This window comes from Thalia democratica, unplaced genomic scaffold (genome assembly GCF_965202585.1).
Source record: "Thalia democratica unplaced genomic scaffold, ktThaDemo2.hap1.1 HAP1_SCAFFOLD_1592, whole genome shotgun sequence".
Classification (NCBI taxonomy): domain Eukaryota; kingdom Metazoa; phylum Chordata; class Thaliacea; order Salpida; family Salpidae; genus Thalia; species Thalia democratica.
In genome coordinates, this window is record NW_028140426.1 from 1 (window position 1) to 20,383 (window position 20,383).

A 20,383-nucleotide genomic window follows, 5' to 3' on the forward strand; every position below is an offset into this window, starting at 1 on the left:
CTGCTTTTAAAAACGTTTACCATAAGCTATACAGTTGTCTGAAAATAATTAAATAACTTAACTAATTTGCTTTGAAAGCTATTCATAAACATTTAAAATAATTTTTAGTTAATGGTACTATAAATTACTCAAATTTTAGCGTAAGGTTTTATAGAATAATTCATTTAAACTTTAGTAATCAGGGTTGCAAAATACTTTTTGAAATTTTCTTCCAGGTTAAAAAGAAACAAGTTTTTTGATCCATTTTTAGTATAAAATTTAACTTAAAATAAAAAACCGTCTTAAAAAGTATAAGAACATTGAAAAGATACTTTAAATGTGTTTTCTTATGAATTTTTTTAAATCTTCATGATAGATTTTTGTATCTAATCGAAATTTTGTTACTTTCCATGTAAAACCTAATTAAAATTCCAGGTTTTTCTTCAAAGTTTCCCAAATTCAAGGTTTTTGTATAACTAAATTGTAAAATTACAGGGTTTTCCAGGATTCAAAGTATTTTAGCAACCCTGATCAATAAAACTATTATAATAATTCAATTAGTTTGGTAATGTAGTTACTACAAATTATAATTTTGATTTTACAACTATTATACATTTATTATTATAGTTTTTATTGCTTTAGTTAATTTGACTACTTTTTTTTCTGCTCAATAAAATCTTGAAAAAACTATAATTAAAACGACATGTATATTAAAACTAGTGATAAATTTTTATTTATTTACATTATACATGCTAACTTGTTTAGTTTAAAATCTTTATAACTAGGGTTTTAAGAAAATATTTTTTAACTGTTTTTAAATTTTATAATTTATCTTTATTCGAACCACACCATTAAGTTATTTTCGACTGATAAATAAATCTAACTTATTTTAGTCCATAAAAAATTATCTTATAACAGCAAATTTAGAAATAAGTAAATTCATAAATAATAAATTATGTAATACACCTTAGCATGCTTTAGCTTTTTGTTACTTTTAAAACGTTATATTTTTGTTTATACTGATAAACAAAGTTTAACAAGTTTATTAATTAATAATTTGTAATAACTTATTCTTATATGAAAATATTCTATTAGTTAAAAACGAATATAACTACTTCGAATTTTAGATCTGAAAGCATATCTCTAGGTAGCCCCATGTAAATTTTGCTAATATTCTGTATTGCTTCTAATGAACCACAATCTGCAGCTATTTGTAAATGATAAAAAGAAGAATCTTCATCGAACTCAAATCGACCACAATCGTAATAAACAACCATGTCATAATGTATCTGTTATTTTTTGTAATTATATTATAAAATTTTACTTATAAAAACAATGCATTATTCTATATATTTAAAATAAATACGTTTATTAATGTATTTTTGTGTTTTTTAAAAACACTTTACAAATGATGACTTTAACCAATTTTATAGTTTTACAGCTATAAAAAAATAAAACTGACTTTTCCTAATATTGATTGTCCGACTTGAACTGTGTGCGACTTTATCTTATTGCATGCGTGTTCATCAACTTGCTTATCAATTTCGTTTTCGCTAATTTTTTCCATTATTTTAAGTGTTTTTAATTCGTTATGAACACACGAAGCTCGACGTGAAAGCCTGTTTGCCCCCAAACGGTAATTTTCAATCGCATCTACGTTTCTGATATCTTCGTTACATTCTTTAAAATCTTCTTTTTCTTCTTTAGCGACTTCAACTATAATTAGTGGTGGTGGACTCATTAACATTTCATGATACTCCTGAAATACAAAACTTAATTTCAAAAAACTTAAAGATTATAAAGAAAGACAACAAATTATATCAAACTCAACTCAAAAGTTTTAATTTTAATATGTTTTACTTGGCTAACTGTAACTAACAGTTTCACTTAAAAACTATAGATCAAATGACATACCTGAACTAATTTCAAAACAAGTGTAAGTTAGTTGACATAAAAGCTTGTATAACAAAATACATTTTCAAACAGTTTTAAAAGTTTTAATAAAAAAGTTACATGTTTTCTAGACAGTTTTAAAATTATTAATCTGAATGTTATAGCGTAGCCACGCGTTGTTCGAAATAAATCAAGAAATTAAAATACAAAACTTTTCCTAACATTTTTTAGTGTAAACTAAAGTCAAGTAGTATGGGTATTAAAATTACTTTTAAAATTTTAGCGCTTTTTTTTCTTTATTCATTCAAATATAAACAATACGGGTTGACCGAATTTTTTATTTTTTTCTGAACTTTATAACTATCTAAAAATTTATTAGTGTCTTCTTTTTACAGAAAATTTAAACATATTGAATTAGTAAGCAATTAATTCCTTAAACATACTAAAAAAGTATTACTTTGCTCTTAATCATCCGTTTTGTCTAATTCAGAAATAAAAATCATGTAGTAAATATAGCTAATTTATTTTAATTTTAATTCCATTTTACTAGGTATGTTGCTTTTATAATTTTGAAAAATTTACGTAATATAATATTAATAACTTAAAAAAAAGCAAGTTAATCATATACTAAGTGTTTCTGTCAAAAAAAAACAGGAGGCATTAGCTGAGGTAAACTTCTTAGCCAATATATAAGATGAAAACAAATAAAAAATATTAACAACAGCGTAACTTTTATAAAAAGTAATAATTAGTAAGGTTGATAATTAAATATTTGTGAATGTTAAATAAATAAAAACTGACTGTAACTTAAAATTTTGTTTCAAAATCACTAATTGCTTAAAGGACCAACATGTGATAAATAAGATATAACGTTCTTTTGAATCTTTTTTTTTTATAGAGCTAATTACAAAAGTTTTAAAAATAAAATTTTAAATGTTGTATTTGCTTTTTAGTTTTTCAACTCCTGTTTTGTAAAACTGAGCTTTTAATACAATAAACTTCAATTGAAAATTATAAGTAAACTAACTTGGTGGTCGGACATTCCGCTTATGTAACGAGTTCTCCTTGTGGATCCGTAACCGGACGACGCACAAGAAATAAGATCGCCACTTTCAGAACGAACGATGACGTCACGTTGAAGATCATCTTCTATTATGTAGTCATCATCGTTTTCTAATGAAAATATTTAGTTGTAGAAACTTACAACTTATTGCAGTAATATACGGTAGTTATATTCGAGATGTGCTTTTTAACATTATCTGAGAACCCATTGATCGTTTAAAATTAGAGTGAGTAGATGCTTACTTCATCCTAGAATTCAGTTCAACAGACTAAAAGATATTTCTTATGTTATGTTCTGACTAAAATGTTAAAAAATAAAAGTGTAAATAAAAAAAAAAATAAATCATTGTAATACTTTATTGGCAAGAATTACTGATATCAAAATAAAACTTTTAATCTTTTACTTTAGTTTGCTACTATATACATTAGTTAAATTAAAAAAACTAATAAATAGGCGAAATAAAAAATAATTAACTAAATATGTTAGGGATGCAGTTACCAATTTCGTAAATTATTAATTAATTTTTTACAATTAACTATTAGCTTAGAGTTGTTTAGTTATGACTAAGATTATTCCAGCTTTAGTAGTCTTATTATTTCTAAAGTTAGTACAAGTATTAATTGATAAGTTAATTGTAAAGTTTTACAATATAAACAGGCAAAGTTTATTATAAGTTAATTTGGGTAAGCTATTCATGCTTTAAAATTACCATTGATTGTTATTTTTGGCTTCCTCTTTTGAAATCGAAATTTCAAGTGATCTAAATAAATATCTTTATTTAAAAATAAAAAACATAATGATTTACGAGAACATATAATAAAAGTAAGACAAAAGCGATTACAAATTTGTTTTAAGCATTCTTTCAATAACAATTGTTTTTTTTTCGTTTTGTTACTATATATTTGTGTAAAACTTTTCTTTGTTCTATAATTGTCTATATAGCTTAAAAGAAACAAAACCATTAAACTTTTAATTTTATACAATAAAAATGTTATTATCTTTTTCGAGTTTATTAAGTTGAAGAACTTAAAATACGACAAGTATTTAACTTTGGAACAAAAAAGTCGTTACTTGTTTTTTAATATGTAAAAAAAGCGCTAAAAAATATTTAACATCAAAATAAAGTAACTTATTATGTTTTTATGTTATAAAAAACAAACATATTTTTCGTAAAATGTCTAAATTAGTAAATTTATGTCATACATAAATTTTTCTTAATATTGTCTTTTAATAATTTATTTCCATTTATTCTGAATAAATGTTCAAAATAAGCTTAAATTATTTATGCACTACAGATATTGTACCAGTTGTTCGTAAAGTATTATTGATAATTTATTTTTAAACTATTTAATAGCATCTAAAATCTTTCAACTGAAAAAGGTAGACTTCAATACAAAGGACGTAAATTAATCAGTTTGCTTAAGTGTTTAAGATGAAATTGTTACTTTTATATTTGGGATAAAATACTAGTAAGCTTATTTTCATTTAAGTAATAATTAAGTAAATTACTTTGAACTAGGGTTGGGCAGGCGGGCAAGATTTTGAAAAAAATAATTTGAGTACATTTTTTGCTCGTAAAAAAAGTACATCTAAGTTAAAAAAAACTTTCTTAAGTCCAAACTTAAACAAAGTAGTTATTGAAGTAACTTTATTGTATTCTAGTAATCAAATTAAGAGCACATATAAAAAAAGAAATAAATAAAAAATAAACTTAATTTGATTTGTACAAGTTGTTTCAATCTAATAACACGTTACGAGCTGTACATTGCCTATCCATACTTTAAACTAAACTTTTTACAGTCAAAGTAAATTTGAAGTTTAATCAAATACATTCAGAACTTTATTTTGTACTTTATTCATTCTTGGTTTAGGAATTTAATGCTTTTTGAAACTACTTTATAGTTCGGTACTAACTTTCATTGATACTCAAACATAAAAAATGCTAAAGTAATGCAGAACAATACTACTTCAGATTTAAAAAAAATACTTTTCCCCTTTAGACGTCACAAAAATAATGAAACTTTTAAATTTTTCTTGGTATGAGAAATTTTGTATGCTTTAAAAAAGAAATAATATGTAATATGTCTTGACATAAGACATGGAGTGATTTTAAAATATTCATTTCGTTTTATTTTTTTACCTTTTAAACGCTTTAACTAATATTGTTCCTTAAATAAATATAGCTTTAAAGTTGTTTTTTATGAGATTAAAAAAACAATTATTTTTTTACTAGAAAGAAATATTATTAAAAAAAGTGTGCATTTTCCGCTATATTATTTAAAGTTTAAAGTAAAATTCATCTAAAACCATTAAAAATTGATAAAACACTTGCATGACTACCTTCATTGCATCGCGGAGGAAGATAATCTTCTCCACCTTCCTCATCCTCTTCGTTAATATCATTCAAAAATGTTTCTTTCTCCAAGCTAAGTTGGAGAGGTTCTTCACAACCAGTAGGTAATGTACCTCTTCTCTATAATTAAGTTTAAAAATTTACTGTTTAAATTAAATTTTGAATCGTTCTTTGTGTAAAAACTAATTTTAAAAATATTGTTATGTATATGTTAATAGTTAATAAAAAAAATAAAACAACAACGTTTTTTGATTTTATCAAAACTATTTACTTTTATTATAAATTTTTATACCTACAGCTATGTGTAGGTAAAATGAACGTAATGAAAATTATTCTACAGCTCAAGTCTAAAACTGCCATTATTATTCGCGTCTGCCGTATATATTCGCTTAACTATATCAACATGCGAAGTTACGCGGAAGATTTTTGTAACTAGTTTTAATATGAGCTTAACCGCTTACTTACTTCAGAGTTGTTTCTGCTTTCTTTTTTTAGGTTAATTTCATAAAAGCTAAGATCAAAAGGTGACAAATTGAGACTTTCGCAGATTTTGTTGCATTTGTGTGAATAAAAGAAAAGCGCCATGCCTCTAGTTCCAAGATTTCCACTACCATACTCCGTTCCTCTAATGCAAAAATTAATCAATCAAATTCTTTTACTTATGCCTAACGAATTTTGAAAATTATGAAAATTTAATGCATAAAAATTATTTGAAATGCAATCCTAAACAATTTAAAGTGTTCATTATTTATACGTTTAATAAAAGATATAACTTCATCTTATTCTATTGGCTATAAACATAGTACCCGTGGTTATAATAAATATTTTAAAATACCAAAATACAATCTAAACGTTGTTCTATTTTGTTTAATAAACTAATAAAATAAATTAAACTTAAATATTCAGTTTAGAATTTAGATTGACCTAGGTGTGCTATCATTTAAATTCGTTTTGTTATATTATATCATTAAAGCGATTAATTTCAAATTAAGTTCATAAAGTGTTTGTGTCTACATTCTTCTTGTCACAACTTAACAACCTCTATAAATTCGAATTATTAACTAAAAGCCTTAAATCTGTTTTATAACTTAACTTATAGTATACACTAAATTTTGAAATGTATAGGATGGTTATAAATTCAAAAATAATAGATTTATTTCAATATAAACTGGTTACTACAACTTAAAATAGGAAACAAAAATCATATGAATTAGAAAAAAAAAAAATATATATATGCTTATGTTATTCAAAACTACAATTAAATGAACAGAAATCATAAAATTAATTTCAATATAGCAATATGAACTTGTAAGTGTGAATTTGTGGGTCAGTCCATAGATCGCCAACACCTTGAATATCAACAACAATCAATTTGTGGTGCGAACATTCGAAAGTAAAGTGACTGAAAGCCTTAAGAAAATACATATAACTAATTCTTAAACAAATATTATATATCACTTCAGATTTTAACATAAAACTATACAAAAAGCTTTACTTAAAGAGCTTTTGCTAAAACCCTCTGAGTTTTTAGTAGAAATATAAAGTAACAAATAAATTTGAATTGATCGTTTCTAAATATAACAAAAAAAAGTTTATATACACTATGCAGATTGATGTTCTTCTGCTGGGTTCATCAGATATTACACTTCTCATTCGAATAGAATATTTGAAACAGATTTGAATAAAAACTATTATAACTGACCGTACAAAAGGAATGAAACATCATTTTTAAGATTCTATATTTTTGGTTTATTTAAATAGTAACAATTAAAGTTCTCATTTGAGTGGTAAGATACAAAATATATTTACTTGAGATAAAAAACTAAAACTTTAAGAGTATTTCAAATTAAAAAATTTTACTTAAAAAATTTCAAGTATTATAAAACTAGTTTTTAGATTTTGGTTTTACTGAAAAAAATAAAATTTTCATATAAAGTAACAAACTTGAGGAGTATATCTGACATCATCATCAAGAACGTAACCACTATTGCTGTTGTATTTGACATAGTCACCTTCAATGAAGTTTTCAAGGTGATAAAATGTCTGCTCTTCCCTGTCTATCATTTCAACGACACACATTTGCATGATATCTACCTGTTGTTATTATAAAACACTTATTTAACAAGTTAAATTTATACTTACAAGGTGACACATAAAAACACTCTTAACTTACAATTGAATAAAATAGAAAATAAGTAATGACTTTAATAAATATTTCAGATAATGTATACATAAATATTATTTTCTAAAAGGTCTACAAAATTTTATGCTAGAAATATTATAGATTACTGTGCAAAAGGCGTTATAGTTGAGGCTTATTTTCGGCAGAAAAATATGCACAAAAAAAAAACTATACCACTATAACATAAGTTTCTACTAAAGTTTTATTTTTATTGTTACAAAAATTCAACTACAAAAAGAACACACTATATTTCAAAGAACTAAAGAAATTTTAAGTCTTGAAAAAAAAAACTTATTTACTTGAACTCAAAAATTATTTGAAAATAGCTTCTAGGCACTGCATTACAATCAATTAAACTCTGCAGAAATAATTTTCAAAATTTCCTTAAACAAGCCTAAATGCAAAAAAATATTTTGCTTAGTAGTCCATCGCATCTTCAAATAAAAACTTGTAGACTTTTTAAGCAACAACATTTTTTAAAAATCTGAAAATTAATATACTTTTATAGGAAGGTTTAAAAACGTATTTATATACCGTTTGCAACTTATTATTAACAGATTACTCATTTTATTTTATATTTTATTTCACAAAGCTTTTCAGAACTATACTAGTTTCATTTTCAAGTGATAAATGTTAAATGAGTTTGAAAAAATTTTGGTTAGTAAACAGTTTAAAAAACAAGTTTAAATTATGACGTATCAATAAATTTAAATAAAAACAAACTTTAGAGATTTAGCAAGTAAAACTAAAGTAAAGATATGTTTTTTAATAAATTGATAAAAATTTGCTTTTACATTTAATGCTATTTGCGTATTTAACTTAGGTCGCCCTTCCTCAATCAATGTTGATTCCAGACTGTAGAGTTCGCTTTGTTTACATCGTTTCAAAACTTTTAAGTTTTGAACTATGCCAGAGTTTTGACAGTGTGTGCAATTAAAAAGATGTTCAATATTGCACTAATTTTATCTGTTCCGCAGTGGTCAGTAATTCGTCGGAAGATTTGCCGTGATGTTCCAATGTAAGAGATGCTCTGATCTGCAGAGCAGGTGTTCTTATAAATAACATTTGCGTCAAATAATTCCGAGCATTTACTTTTGTTGCTGAAGTAGTCAGAAACTTTTTTGCTGGAGTAGGCCAGTTTAATAACAACGTTGTGTTTTAGAAATGTGAATGCTATTCGTTTTTTAATTTTATTTAACAACTACCTACGTAAACTGCTGTGAAATAAGAGCAGTTTGCAATTTCTGTTTTCTTTTAATTTTTTGTGTTAATGTTTTAATTTTGTTTAAATGTTGAGTTGTCAATTTTTTTAACTTCAAGGAATTTGTTGATTTTGGACTCTATAAAGTTTGTTCGATACGAATTCTTAAGCAATTTATTAATAAACATATCTTTACTTTAGTATTACTTGCTAAATCTCTAAAGTTTACTTTTATTTAAATTTATACATACGTCATAATTTAGACTTACTTTTTAAACTGTTTACTAACCAAATTTTTTTCAAATTAATTTAACATTTATCACTTGAAAATGAAACTAGTATAGTTTTGAAACGCTTTGTGAAATAAAATATAAAATAAAATGAGTAATCTGTTAATAATAAATTGCAAATGGTATATAAATATGAAAAATAATAACAGTTAGTTATTCACTTAAAATTCATTTAACTGTAGGTATTGAATAATTTTTGGGTCAATCTGTATCATAACTGTTCAATGAAACTCACAGTGTTTTTTATTTTATTATTTGTATAGAAGTATGTAACTATCATGTATTAGTTCATTTATCGGTGGTTACGCAGTGTAAAAAGATGCATGTAGCTTAATCAGATGTACATAACTCCAGCAATATATTACTTAAAATTCTGTTATAAATCTTAAATAATTGGCTGAAATTTCGATCTTTATATGCTATTTGCTCATAAAAACTTAAAATTGTGTCAAACATTAATTATCTAATACTAAATAATTTTTTTTGGAAAAATATCATGACTTTTACAAATTTGTAGTCTCAAACTAAATAAAATATTTTTCAAAACTAATGAGAAACAGTTTTTATTTGTTATATCCCAAGAAAAAGCTTTAAAAAATATAACAGAATACATTTCATTTTCTTTAAATTTATTTTAGTACTTTTGTAGTAACGCTCATCAGAAATAGTTTCTTACTAAATTGGAATGAATACAATCTGAAATAAAATCATACTTAAGTTTAAAGTTTTAAGATATAAAATGACGTAATAATCAAATGTTAAAAATTAAAAAAGTGCTTATGCTAAATCAGGGTTTCCCAAAGTGGGCCAAGTGGCCCCCTAGGGGGCCACGAGCAGCAAAGGGGGAAGAGGGGGGGCCATGAGCAGTAAAGGAGCCACAGGGGGGGCTATGAGGCCATAACTTGAAACTTACACTAGATATTCTTGAGTTGCAGAAGAAGAGCAAAAAAAAAAAAGGTCTTATGAGTATTTTATTGTAGTTTATGAGTAATTGAGTAATCTTGTTGAAGGGGGCCATTGCTTTTTCAAATTCTTTAAAGGGGGCCATTTGCAAAAAAGTTTAGGAAACTCTGTGCTTAATACATTAGGTATACATGTATTCCAAATGTATTTAGCATAAGCACTTTTTTAATTTTTAACATTTGATTATTACGTCCTTTTATATCTTTAAACTTCAGTATGATTTTATTTCAATTTGTACTCATTCCAATTCAGTAAGAAACTATTTCTGATGAGCCTTACTACGAAAGTACTAAAATAAATTTAAAGAAAATGAAATGTATTCTGTTATATATTTTAAATAAGTTATGCACCGGAAAAAAGCTGTTTAAATAGCTTTGAGAAACACAGATTTTCAGTACAATTTCAAAATTTATAAAATATTCGGATTTTGTTTATTCAAATTGATACTAAAATTCTGAGTAAAATTAAATACTTAATATAATTTAAAATATTAAAATTTCTATAGAACTCTTGAAATAAATGCTACTTTTTTGTTTGAAAAGTAGATAAAAAAAGAGTTGAACCAAATCAGGTGGCAGACATTTCAAAATATGAGTTATTGTGGACATTAATTATTATACGTCTTTTAATCTTTTTGACTATTCATAACTTTATTAATAGTATCTTGTGGTACAATACTTAAACTTTGAGATATAGCTAAAATAAACTGAATAAAATATGACTTTTCACTCTTATTTTTTTTAACCATATTCTGCAGTAACTGAAACGTATGGAACTTTTTTAATTTTTTTTGAATTTCACTTTAACTTTTGAGAAAGATATACAAATTCAATATAAATTTATACTAATTCAAAAAACTTTACCCTAAATTCACAATTTTTTTATTTGTGTATAACTTGATAATTATATGACCAATTTACTTCATGTTTTATTTATATATAAATTTTTTTTAATATATTGTTATTTATTATTTTTTTAATTATAATTGCATTAAGTCAGTATAAAAAGTATGTTAACCTAACTGATAAAACTTAATTTTCTATATATATTGACGAAATTCGAATTAAATCTTTGTTGAAATACATATTTCGTTTATCTTAAAGTCTTTATTTTTTAAAAGGTAGTATAACTTGAGTTAGAATTATATTAAAAAGACTCTCAAAAAATGTTTTTAAAACATTATATAAATGTTTTCAACATCTATGTTTATATCATCTGCTTTGATTAGTACTTAAAAATTTTTTAATATAATTTAGTTGTTAGGAAATACACATTATAAATATTAACAAAATCTAAAGTAAAAATCTTTAAATAAAACAAAATTTTAGTTTTTCAATCATATAATAATTTAAATTGTTTTAAGACTTTTAAAATACTCTTTTAATTACTAAAAATGTAAACTAGTCTTTGATGATTTTCTATTCTTAGTTAACTAATCTGAAGATAAAACATATCACTAGTAATAAAACTTATAATTTATGTGTATAATTCTAATGCAGAATTTTTAAAGAAATGGTAATGAAGTTATATGTACGTGTACATTTAATAATTTGATAGCCATCGAAAAACGGCTATTAACAGTTTTTCTGCGGTTCCAAGGATTAGGAATAATTATGTATTTTAAAAGAAATTGTCGTTTAGATATAAATTTTACTTTTATCATCGGTCATTGATTTTCTAAAAAACTCTTCTAGGTTTTTAGATTTTCTTTCATAGTTTTGAAAATATAAGTTTTCTTGTCCATTTTTAGTTCAAAATTAAACTGTAGGTAAAAATGTTGAAAAGTACACACGTAACATATAACACGTAAATATAACTTTACGTAACGCTACACTTTAAACAGGGTTGCTAAAGGTAGTTAGTAAGTTTCTTCAAGGTTTTCTAAATTTCTTCCGGGATTAAAAAAACTAGTTTTTTGGTCTATTTTTGGTATAAAATAAAACTTGAGTTAAAAAAGATGTTATAAACAGTAAAACAATATTGAAAAGATACTGTGAAGCTAATTAACTAAGTTAAAAAAAATTGATACAAAAAATGTTTTATCTTTACGATAGATTGTTCGTGTCTAATCAAAATTTTGTTACTTAACATGTAAAAATAGTTAAAATTTCTTTTTTTTTTCAAAATTTCTCAAATTCCAGGTTTTTCAAGGATTCTAGGTTTTTGGCAACCCTGTTTACATGTGTTAAACAAAAAGTAAAATTATTTAAAATTCTTAAAAAAAATATATAATAATGAATTTTTATCTAATCTATATTTCATTATTTTACATATAAAAATTGTTCAAAAATTCAGGTTTTTTATTGATATTGCTAGAAATTCAAGGTCTTTACACTTTTTTAAAATATTCAATTCAAGGTTTTACAAGAATACCAGGTTTAATGGTAACCCTGATAAAAATCTATAATACCATTTTAACTTTTTTTTTGCTAATAATAATGGAATAACTATTTCTTAAATAGTTTATTAAGACTATAAGTAAAATAAATAATTTAACATATTAAATAAATATTTGAAACTTTAACTGTTTAAAGTATAGATTTAATCGTTTGCTAACGAAAGATCCTAGTGAAATAAGGTCACTGGAATATAAATAAAAACAAATTATACAGCAATCACGCTTTATTGTACCAACATATGTTTCTGTGTTTTAACGAATCAATAATTCAACCCTTCAACTGGGTTCTGTAAATGTTATAGTTTTATAACAGTCGGATTTAACATTAAGTATTTTACCTATAATTAAATATTAACCTGTAGAAAATCTGTAGAAATTATCTTATTTTATTTTAATTTAAATGAAAACATGTATACACCAACTTTATTCTTTGCTTCTATTCTTACATTACAGTAATTATTTTTTACAGAACCCAGTTGAAGTGTGTTGATTCGTTAACACACAGAAACATATGTTGGTACAATAAAGGAAGAATGCTGTATAATTTGTTTTTACTTATTTGAAATTTTAGTCACCTTAAAATTTCAAGTATACTGCAATAAATAACATGTAATATAACTGAAATACTTACATAAAATATTGACACTTTTTTAACGTAGTTTGAAAGAAACTGTTTAGATATTTTAAAGGTTAATGAATATTTTTGTACTGTAATGTTTTTGCAATGTTTATTTGAAGATTTTATAATTTAGTAAAATGTACTCAAAAACAGCTAATTAGGAGTAATCTCAAAAACAAACATACGTTAAAAAAAACTAAACTAAACTCTACTCTATTTATAAATTTCTATTAAACTAGCAAATAAGCTATGTCTAAAAATTGCAAATTTAAGTTTTTAAAACAGTTATGGTGTATAGTAATAATGCTATTTTATACTAGTTTGACTGTTTAATAAGTATAAATTGAAAGTTTATTTTATCAAGAACAAATTAACAAAGTAATGAAATATAGCTTGTAGAAAACAACTTTACACAGTTACAAGTTTTAAATTATAATTTTTTACAAAAATATTAAAAAAGAAAGATTCACAAAATACTTTTAAAGTATAAATTTTAATCTAGTAAAAACTTTATGAAACTATAAAATTCCTACCATTATATATCAATTATTAGCTACTATGGAGTGTAAAAAATGCTGCCGGTCTATGTGAAATTTCAACTACTTAAAATTTATATACGGTTCTTCTAATACTTTACATTGACATAGTCCTTTCTTTTATGTTCTTATGGCTTATTAATTAAATTATAGCAAAAAATCATTCCTATTTTAAATATAGATTGGTTAAAACACATATGGGAATTTTTAAAAGAACAAAATTTTTTAGCATAGGAAATTAATTAGGTCACAAAAGTTCAAAAACATACTTGTCATAAAAAAAAACTTCAACTTAAATAAAAACTGAATTATTTTTTGAATTTTTTATTTTAAACTTATTATGCAATATAAAATTTAAAAGACCAAATTGAGTTAACTTTGCTTTTTTTTAATTTTAAAAATAATAATTAAGTAAAAAATAAATAAACTTTGTAAAACTAAGTTTGATAAAATTTATCCTTCATAGTTAATTTGGTGAATGATTACAAAAAAATACTTTTTTTGGAGGTTGATGTTTGTCAAACTCTTCACCCCACAATTTAGCATCCATTTGAAGTCTTACATCATCAAATAAACTTTTTTTGTCAGTTGCTTCCATATACCTCTTAACTACACACACAGTAGCGTTAGACCATTCATTTGTCGTTGAGAAATTTGATAATTTCTTACTATAAGTTATAAATAAATAGATATAAAATTTAATTAAAACAAAACATTATTACTTATCTAACATTTAACAAACATTTTTAGAACTTTTATGTTTATTTTATTATACGTGTTAGACAATTCTATTTAGGTCTTCCTTAACTTTTGTAAGTTGCGCAAAACTTTTCAACTTCCCTAGTAAAATAGTAGCTTATATATAATAGATTTTTTTGACATAATGTACTAACTTAAAAAAAAAATTTGAAAAATTTACTTCTTAGATTCAAATCATATAAATTTTTTAAACATCAATGAACTTTTTGAACAATACTAATCGAGTAAAATGAAACATATATAATATGTATGTAGTGTCACACTGAGAATTTTCTAAATAAATCATTTCCTCATTACTACAATCTTTTATTTTAATAACTTTTATTCATAAAGTTCTATAAATATTTTTGTATAAAACATATGTGTTTTTTTTAATTCAAGTATTCGTAATAAACTATAAGTATATATATACCACATTCAGCTCAGTCTTATTTTCATATAGACCACCTTTGAATATTTTTATGATTAGCATATCGGAATCTGAACTGAGTTGAGTATAAGCCAATGTGGAACTTCTTTTCAAGGTCAGAGTTGACTGTTGTCTTGTAAATGATGTTCTGTGAACAGCAATTGTCCCCTTTCAAGTCATATTTGCAGACACCAACGCAATTACATTAATTCTGAATTTGAAGAATTTTGTTTAAGATATTTTGGTTATGTGACTTAATTAGTCTGTCCAAATTACTTGTACATGAATAACTAATTCGCATATAATTTATGTTGAAGATTTTTGATAGTGGATAGTTTTTCTTGAATTTTTTTTACTAGATTTATAAATTCTCAGCCAATATTTGTTTGAACTAAGCTATTGAATATGGGATAATACAAAATTATATAAGTTTTCCCTTATTTTTATTGTTCGTTTTAGTTTTTTGCTCTGTTTTTTTTTAAATTAAGTGTATCATTGAAACAGCATTTTTACAGGATTACTAATTATTTTTTTGTTTGTATGAAACAAATGTACTTTTCTTTTTTAATTCAAATATTCGCAATAAACTATTTTAAATTCCTGAAAGTGGGCTTGAGGAAGGTGATTTAGTTTAATCTAACCATAATATTTTCTGTTTATATATTACAAAAAAAAAAACTGTTTCGCTGATGTATAAAGGGTTTAGAAGATTGAATTTAATAAAATAAATTCTTTATACAAAAGAAACATCAGAACAAAACAAACTTATTGTACAATTTGATTTTTAATAAAAAAACTCTAATTTCTTTGTTATAGTTTTAGATTTTTCATTCAATTTAGTTTAAAAACTGTTTTTAATTGAGTATAGTATATATTTTGTTGTAACTGCTTTGAAATTTCAAGTCTGTATTACTTAAGCTTTATTTATTTTAAAATAAGTACATCAACTAAATTCTAATAACTAAAATTTTAATTTCACACGTTTTTATAGCCGTTTTCTTAATGTTCATACATTTTTAAACATTTATATTTTTGTTGTAATACACTTTTAACATCTTTATGCTTAATAAGTCTTGTTAACTTATTTTCAGTAACTTCTTGCTGTATAGTATTTATTTCAAGCACAAAATTTTAACTCAAAATGACATATCTATAATCAAGCTTTTAAAAATGTTAACAATATATAGTAGTAACTGTATACAGTAGTAATTGATAAAAGCAGACTAGAAAAATATCCTACTAAACTTTATCAAAATCGCAAGAAAGTATTTGTTATTATTTTGATATAAAATTTATAGCTAAAAAGGTTATAAAACTCTTTTTGTAAACTTATTCCATGAAAAGTTTTATGATAAAAAACAATTAACTTTAAATTCTTTAATTTTAAGCAATACATGTAAATAATAATATTAATGTATAACTTTACTTTGATATAAGTAAGTATTTTTAATTGTAAAGGCTGACCAATGAAACTATTTTTACAAATAATATTCAAGTAAAAGCTAATAGATATGATAACAAATAAAACCTTGGAAAACACTTTTAATTGCTGTTAAACAAGCTTTAAATGATTCAAAACTTACGCTAAGAAACATTCTCTCATTGCACCATGGCTGAACGGCTGTTAAATAAGAAACATGTTATTTTATTTTAATTGATTTTATTTAAAACACCCAAAACACTGTTATAGTAAGGCAAAAAAACAACCTTTTCTTGTATCTTAATTAAGATAATATCTTCAGTCCATACTCCTTTTCTGGGTGAGTATCGGTACCTTTTACATCTTTCAGTTGGCCTCTGGTTTATTTCAAACCATTTATCATTGTGGGTCAGCCTAGCATGGCTTGCTGATATTTTCCACAAACGTTTTGATCGTTTGTGATTATTATTCATATTACGAGCCTGATAAATATTAAATGAAAATTAAGATTGTACAACACTAAACAAAAAAATTAATACATAACAGTTATTATAAATACAGCATAGACAATTACCTATAATTACAAATAAGTTGAGCTAAAAAGTGTCTAATATTTTTTTTAGAAAAAGAATAACTACTTTGTGTATCAAAATAAAACTTTAAGTTATTTGACAAAGGTTTCAAAGCTAACTAAATAATAATAAAAAGTTCACAATAATGTTCACAATCTGACAAACTTGTTAGTGGAATTTGTTTTACATAATTTGTCACAACATAACCTTAAGACTTAAAAGATTTATAAAGGATTATGTAAGTTTGTCAACTAATCATTTTTTGAATTGGTATTCAATATAAAGTCACAGTAATTAAAAATCAAGTAGGTATTTATATAACTAACATAATGAGTTTCCAACTTAAATTAATTTACTTATGAGGTTTAATTAAAAAAAAACATAAGACATCATAATAATATTGAACTGTTTAATTTTTGTTTAATAACCGATTGTTTTTCAATGTAGTCTAAATAAATTGTCAAAATTTAAACAGAAGAAGCAAGTAGTCTATTGTATACAAATGGCTATTGCTTGCTAAGATCCTGACTCGACTACATTTTGATTTATATAAAAATATTCAAATCTAGTATCAGTGGTATTTTAGTTTAAAAAAGAACCAGATCTATCTAAGCCCAGTTTAAAATAAGTTTAACTAATTCCGAATCTTCAATCTAAATTGAGATCCAACTGAAACGAGATAGGACCTTTTTTCAAATAGAAAATCAGTCAAAATTAGATTCAAATCTTTCTCTTTAAATCAAAATCTGTTTTTTCCGGATCTTAGAAAGTTTTGGCAATATATGGGTGGATCCACTATTGGATCTGGTAGACCACAAATCAAAACTAAAAAAATAAATTACAGAATTTAGTTGTATTGATAATAAGCTAAAGTAATTTTTTACAACTATTATTTTTATTTTACAGAAAACTACTTAGACTTTGAACTACAGCTTAAAAACAAAAAATTTAATTTTCTAAAATAAAATTCGAAGGTACATAGTGTTTAGTGAAACAAAAAGTATTAAATAAAAAACTAATTACGAACTATCTAAAAAATGTTTCGGATTAATACATGACTTATATTCAAAAATAAACAAACAAGTCTTTTGCATAAAAACTTGCGAAAAAAACATTTAAGTGACTTGTATCTATGCATCAATCATATTAGTTATAACGATTTGTGGAAAAATATTAAAGTGTAGCACTTTACTGTAGTTGAAGTAGTTTTTAAGTGCTTTAGTAAAGAGGTTTATCAAAATCATTTTACTGCATTACGTGTTTTCTTGTATTAATGGTTTTAACAAATATACTATAGTAAAAGTGCATAGTTTTGTTTTTTTTTTAAACATATATTCAATAGGCAGAATTATCATATAATATGTTAAAAACTGTTAAACTAATAAAAGCTTAGAATGTAATTCGTTTAAACTAATTTCATTAATATATACACATGTTTGATAAATAGTTTAGATAAGCTATGATAATCTTTAAAATGAAAATTCAACTAGTATATCAAGAAAACTATGTTTTTTTTTTACTTACACTACAATATCTATCTTAATATTTCATTCGGGAATTGCTTTTAATATAGAAAAAATAAAATATACCTATCTGCTGATGTTTTATTTAAACTTATACTTATTGTTTTTAGAAAATACTAAAACGAAAAAATAACTTAAGCTTTTGAACAATTAAAACAATTTATTTATAAAAAGAAGGAATAATATGTAACTTAGCTGCTAAATTGAATTAAATTATTAAAAGATCACAACTCACTGATAAATATACTTTCATAAGCGTTTTTAACAAATTTTAACACATAACATTCTCATTAGAATTTACCCAGCATTATATTTTTTAATTCACCATTAAAAAAAAACAAGATTTGAAACATTTTAACTGTTTACAAAAAAAATTAATAATACTTAGACAAAACATAATTAAGAATGTCTTTGACTAAACTATTTGTATCTTTTACTTATGATTTACTTATACAAAGTAAACTTTAATGTAAGAGAAAGGAACTGAAAAGTTCTAAATTTACATGTTCAAAAATTTAGTAAAAAGTACAGTATTTTATTTAAGCAAAAAGTACGTTTTGTATACAACTTAAATTTGATCATGTTCGGAATAAATTTATTAATAAAGTTTAGAATGTAAATACGAGTTATTATGAGTACATGATGTGTACAAAATACTGGAAACAGATATATGTAATTTAAATAAGTCAAAATTTTTGAAAACTACAACTCTACTAACAACAAACTTATTAAAGTTAATACAATATTTAAGGCTACTAACCTAGAAAACTTTTTGAAACATAGATTTAATACTACACTTTTTTAGATAATAACTTAAATTTATATTATAGAGTTTTAAACTGTATTTTGAAAGAGGCAACATTATATAAACATTATTTTCATTATTGTTACGTGTGGTAACTTTAAATCCTAATTTAGTTTATGAAAAGAACATTATTAAGAATTTTGTACAATCACAATTTGACCCTTACTTTATTAGTGAGAGAATGAAACACATTGTGACGAAAATCATTTTGAACTTTTTCCTTCGAAAATGTTTTTCTGTTTATAAGAAAATTATTTAAAGTTGTTACTAAAATAAATTCTTACTTACACTTCAAGTATAATTTAATTTATTATTTTTCCTTGGATACTAGTTGTAGGAAATATGTAATAACTAAATCATTTTTATTATGAAGAAAATGTTAATTTTTTTTGACTATTTTCATAAATAAAAAAATTTTTGCTTTACTTATTCTTAATTTGTTTAAAACATTTCACAACCAGCTATATCTTAATACATAGTTATTCTTCAGTTCTAGAAAAACTATAACAATTGTTTATTTTAAAGAATGTCATTTTAAACTTATTTTAAACAACAACAAAGAAATTTTTGTAATAAAGAGTGCTTTGTTTTAAAAGTAAATAATAAACTTTTAATTAAGTAGTAAAATGTCTACCAGATGTTACAAAAATATCTAATAATTCAATCTCACAAAAACATATCAAATATTTCTAAATACCAATAATACTGTGTTGGATTGAAACAAACAAATATTGAAAAATTTAATAATTAAATAGTAGACAAAAATTTATATTATAAAAAAATTTAATAAAAATCTATCTGACTAGTTTTCGAGTCAAATATTAATTTATCAATAGTAAGAAGTGTTAATACCTAATTTTTTTGAATTTTTGAACTATACACAATTTAAATTGTACATGACATTTTTAGGAAACCGACTAACAACATAGTTTCTTTTTTATTTTTGCTAAGTACACCATCATCATTAGCTTTAACTACAGGATCTACAGAATCATCTTCAGAATCAGTAAAAAGTGCACCATCCATCCTGATGTCTTCATCATCTGAATAATCATCATCTGAAGATTCCATTTCTATTTTTTTAACTCTTCTTTTTAAATATTAATATTTAAAAGTTTTTGCATCAAACAGCAATTGTATGTTTGTATTAAACTTACTACACAAATAAACACTTAAGTTATGTTTACTATTACTTTTCATTTAATAACTGATACTTGGTATTATTTAAGATGTGTAACAATGGCCTCTTTAAAAACTTCATTAAGGGAGGACTTTTCAACAAATTTGATTTAAATTACTAAATGTTTTAAATTAAAGTGAGTATCATGTTTTTTTGCCCTTAAAGTTTATTAAACTTAATAATTATTAAGTATCTGTTATTAAATGAAAAGTTGTAATAAGTGCTATTAAAAAGGCCT

General features: G+C 23.7%; 1 protein-coding gene across 1 annotated transcript; it reads right to left on the reverse strand.

Annotated features, from left to right (window-relative positions):
- Positions 1-1,094: 1,094 nt before the first annotated feature.
- On the reverse strand, positions 1,095-20,049 carry LOC145848652 (eukaryotic elongation factor 2 kinase-like; the record flags this gene model as incomplete). Its single annotated transcript, XM_082953982.1, has 13 exons — positions 19,888-20,049; positions 19,132-19,201; positions 16,353-16,547; positions 16,229-16,266; positions 13,974-14,145; positions 7,233-7,382; positions 6,595-6,698; positions 5,754-5,913; positions 5,276-5,408; positions 3,645-3,695; positions 2,900-3,045; positions 1,442-1,738; positions 1,095-1,268 (listed from the first exon to the last, which is right to left on the reverse strand). Coding segments are annotated over exons 1-13 (1,839 nt in total), but the record flags the coding sequence as incomplete, so codon positions are not given.
- Between the last annotated feature and the right edge of the window lie 334 nt (positions 20,050-20,383).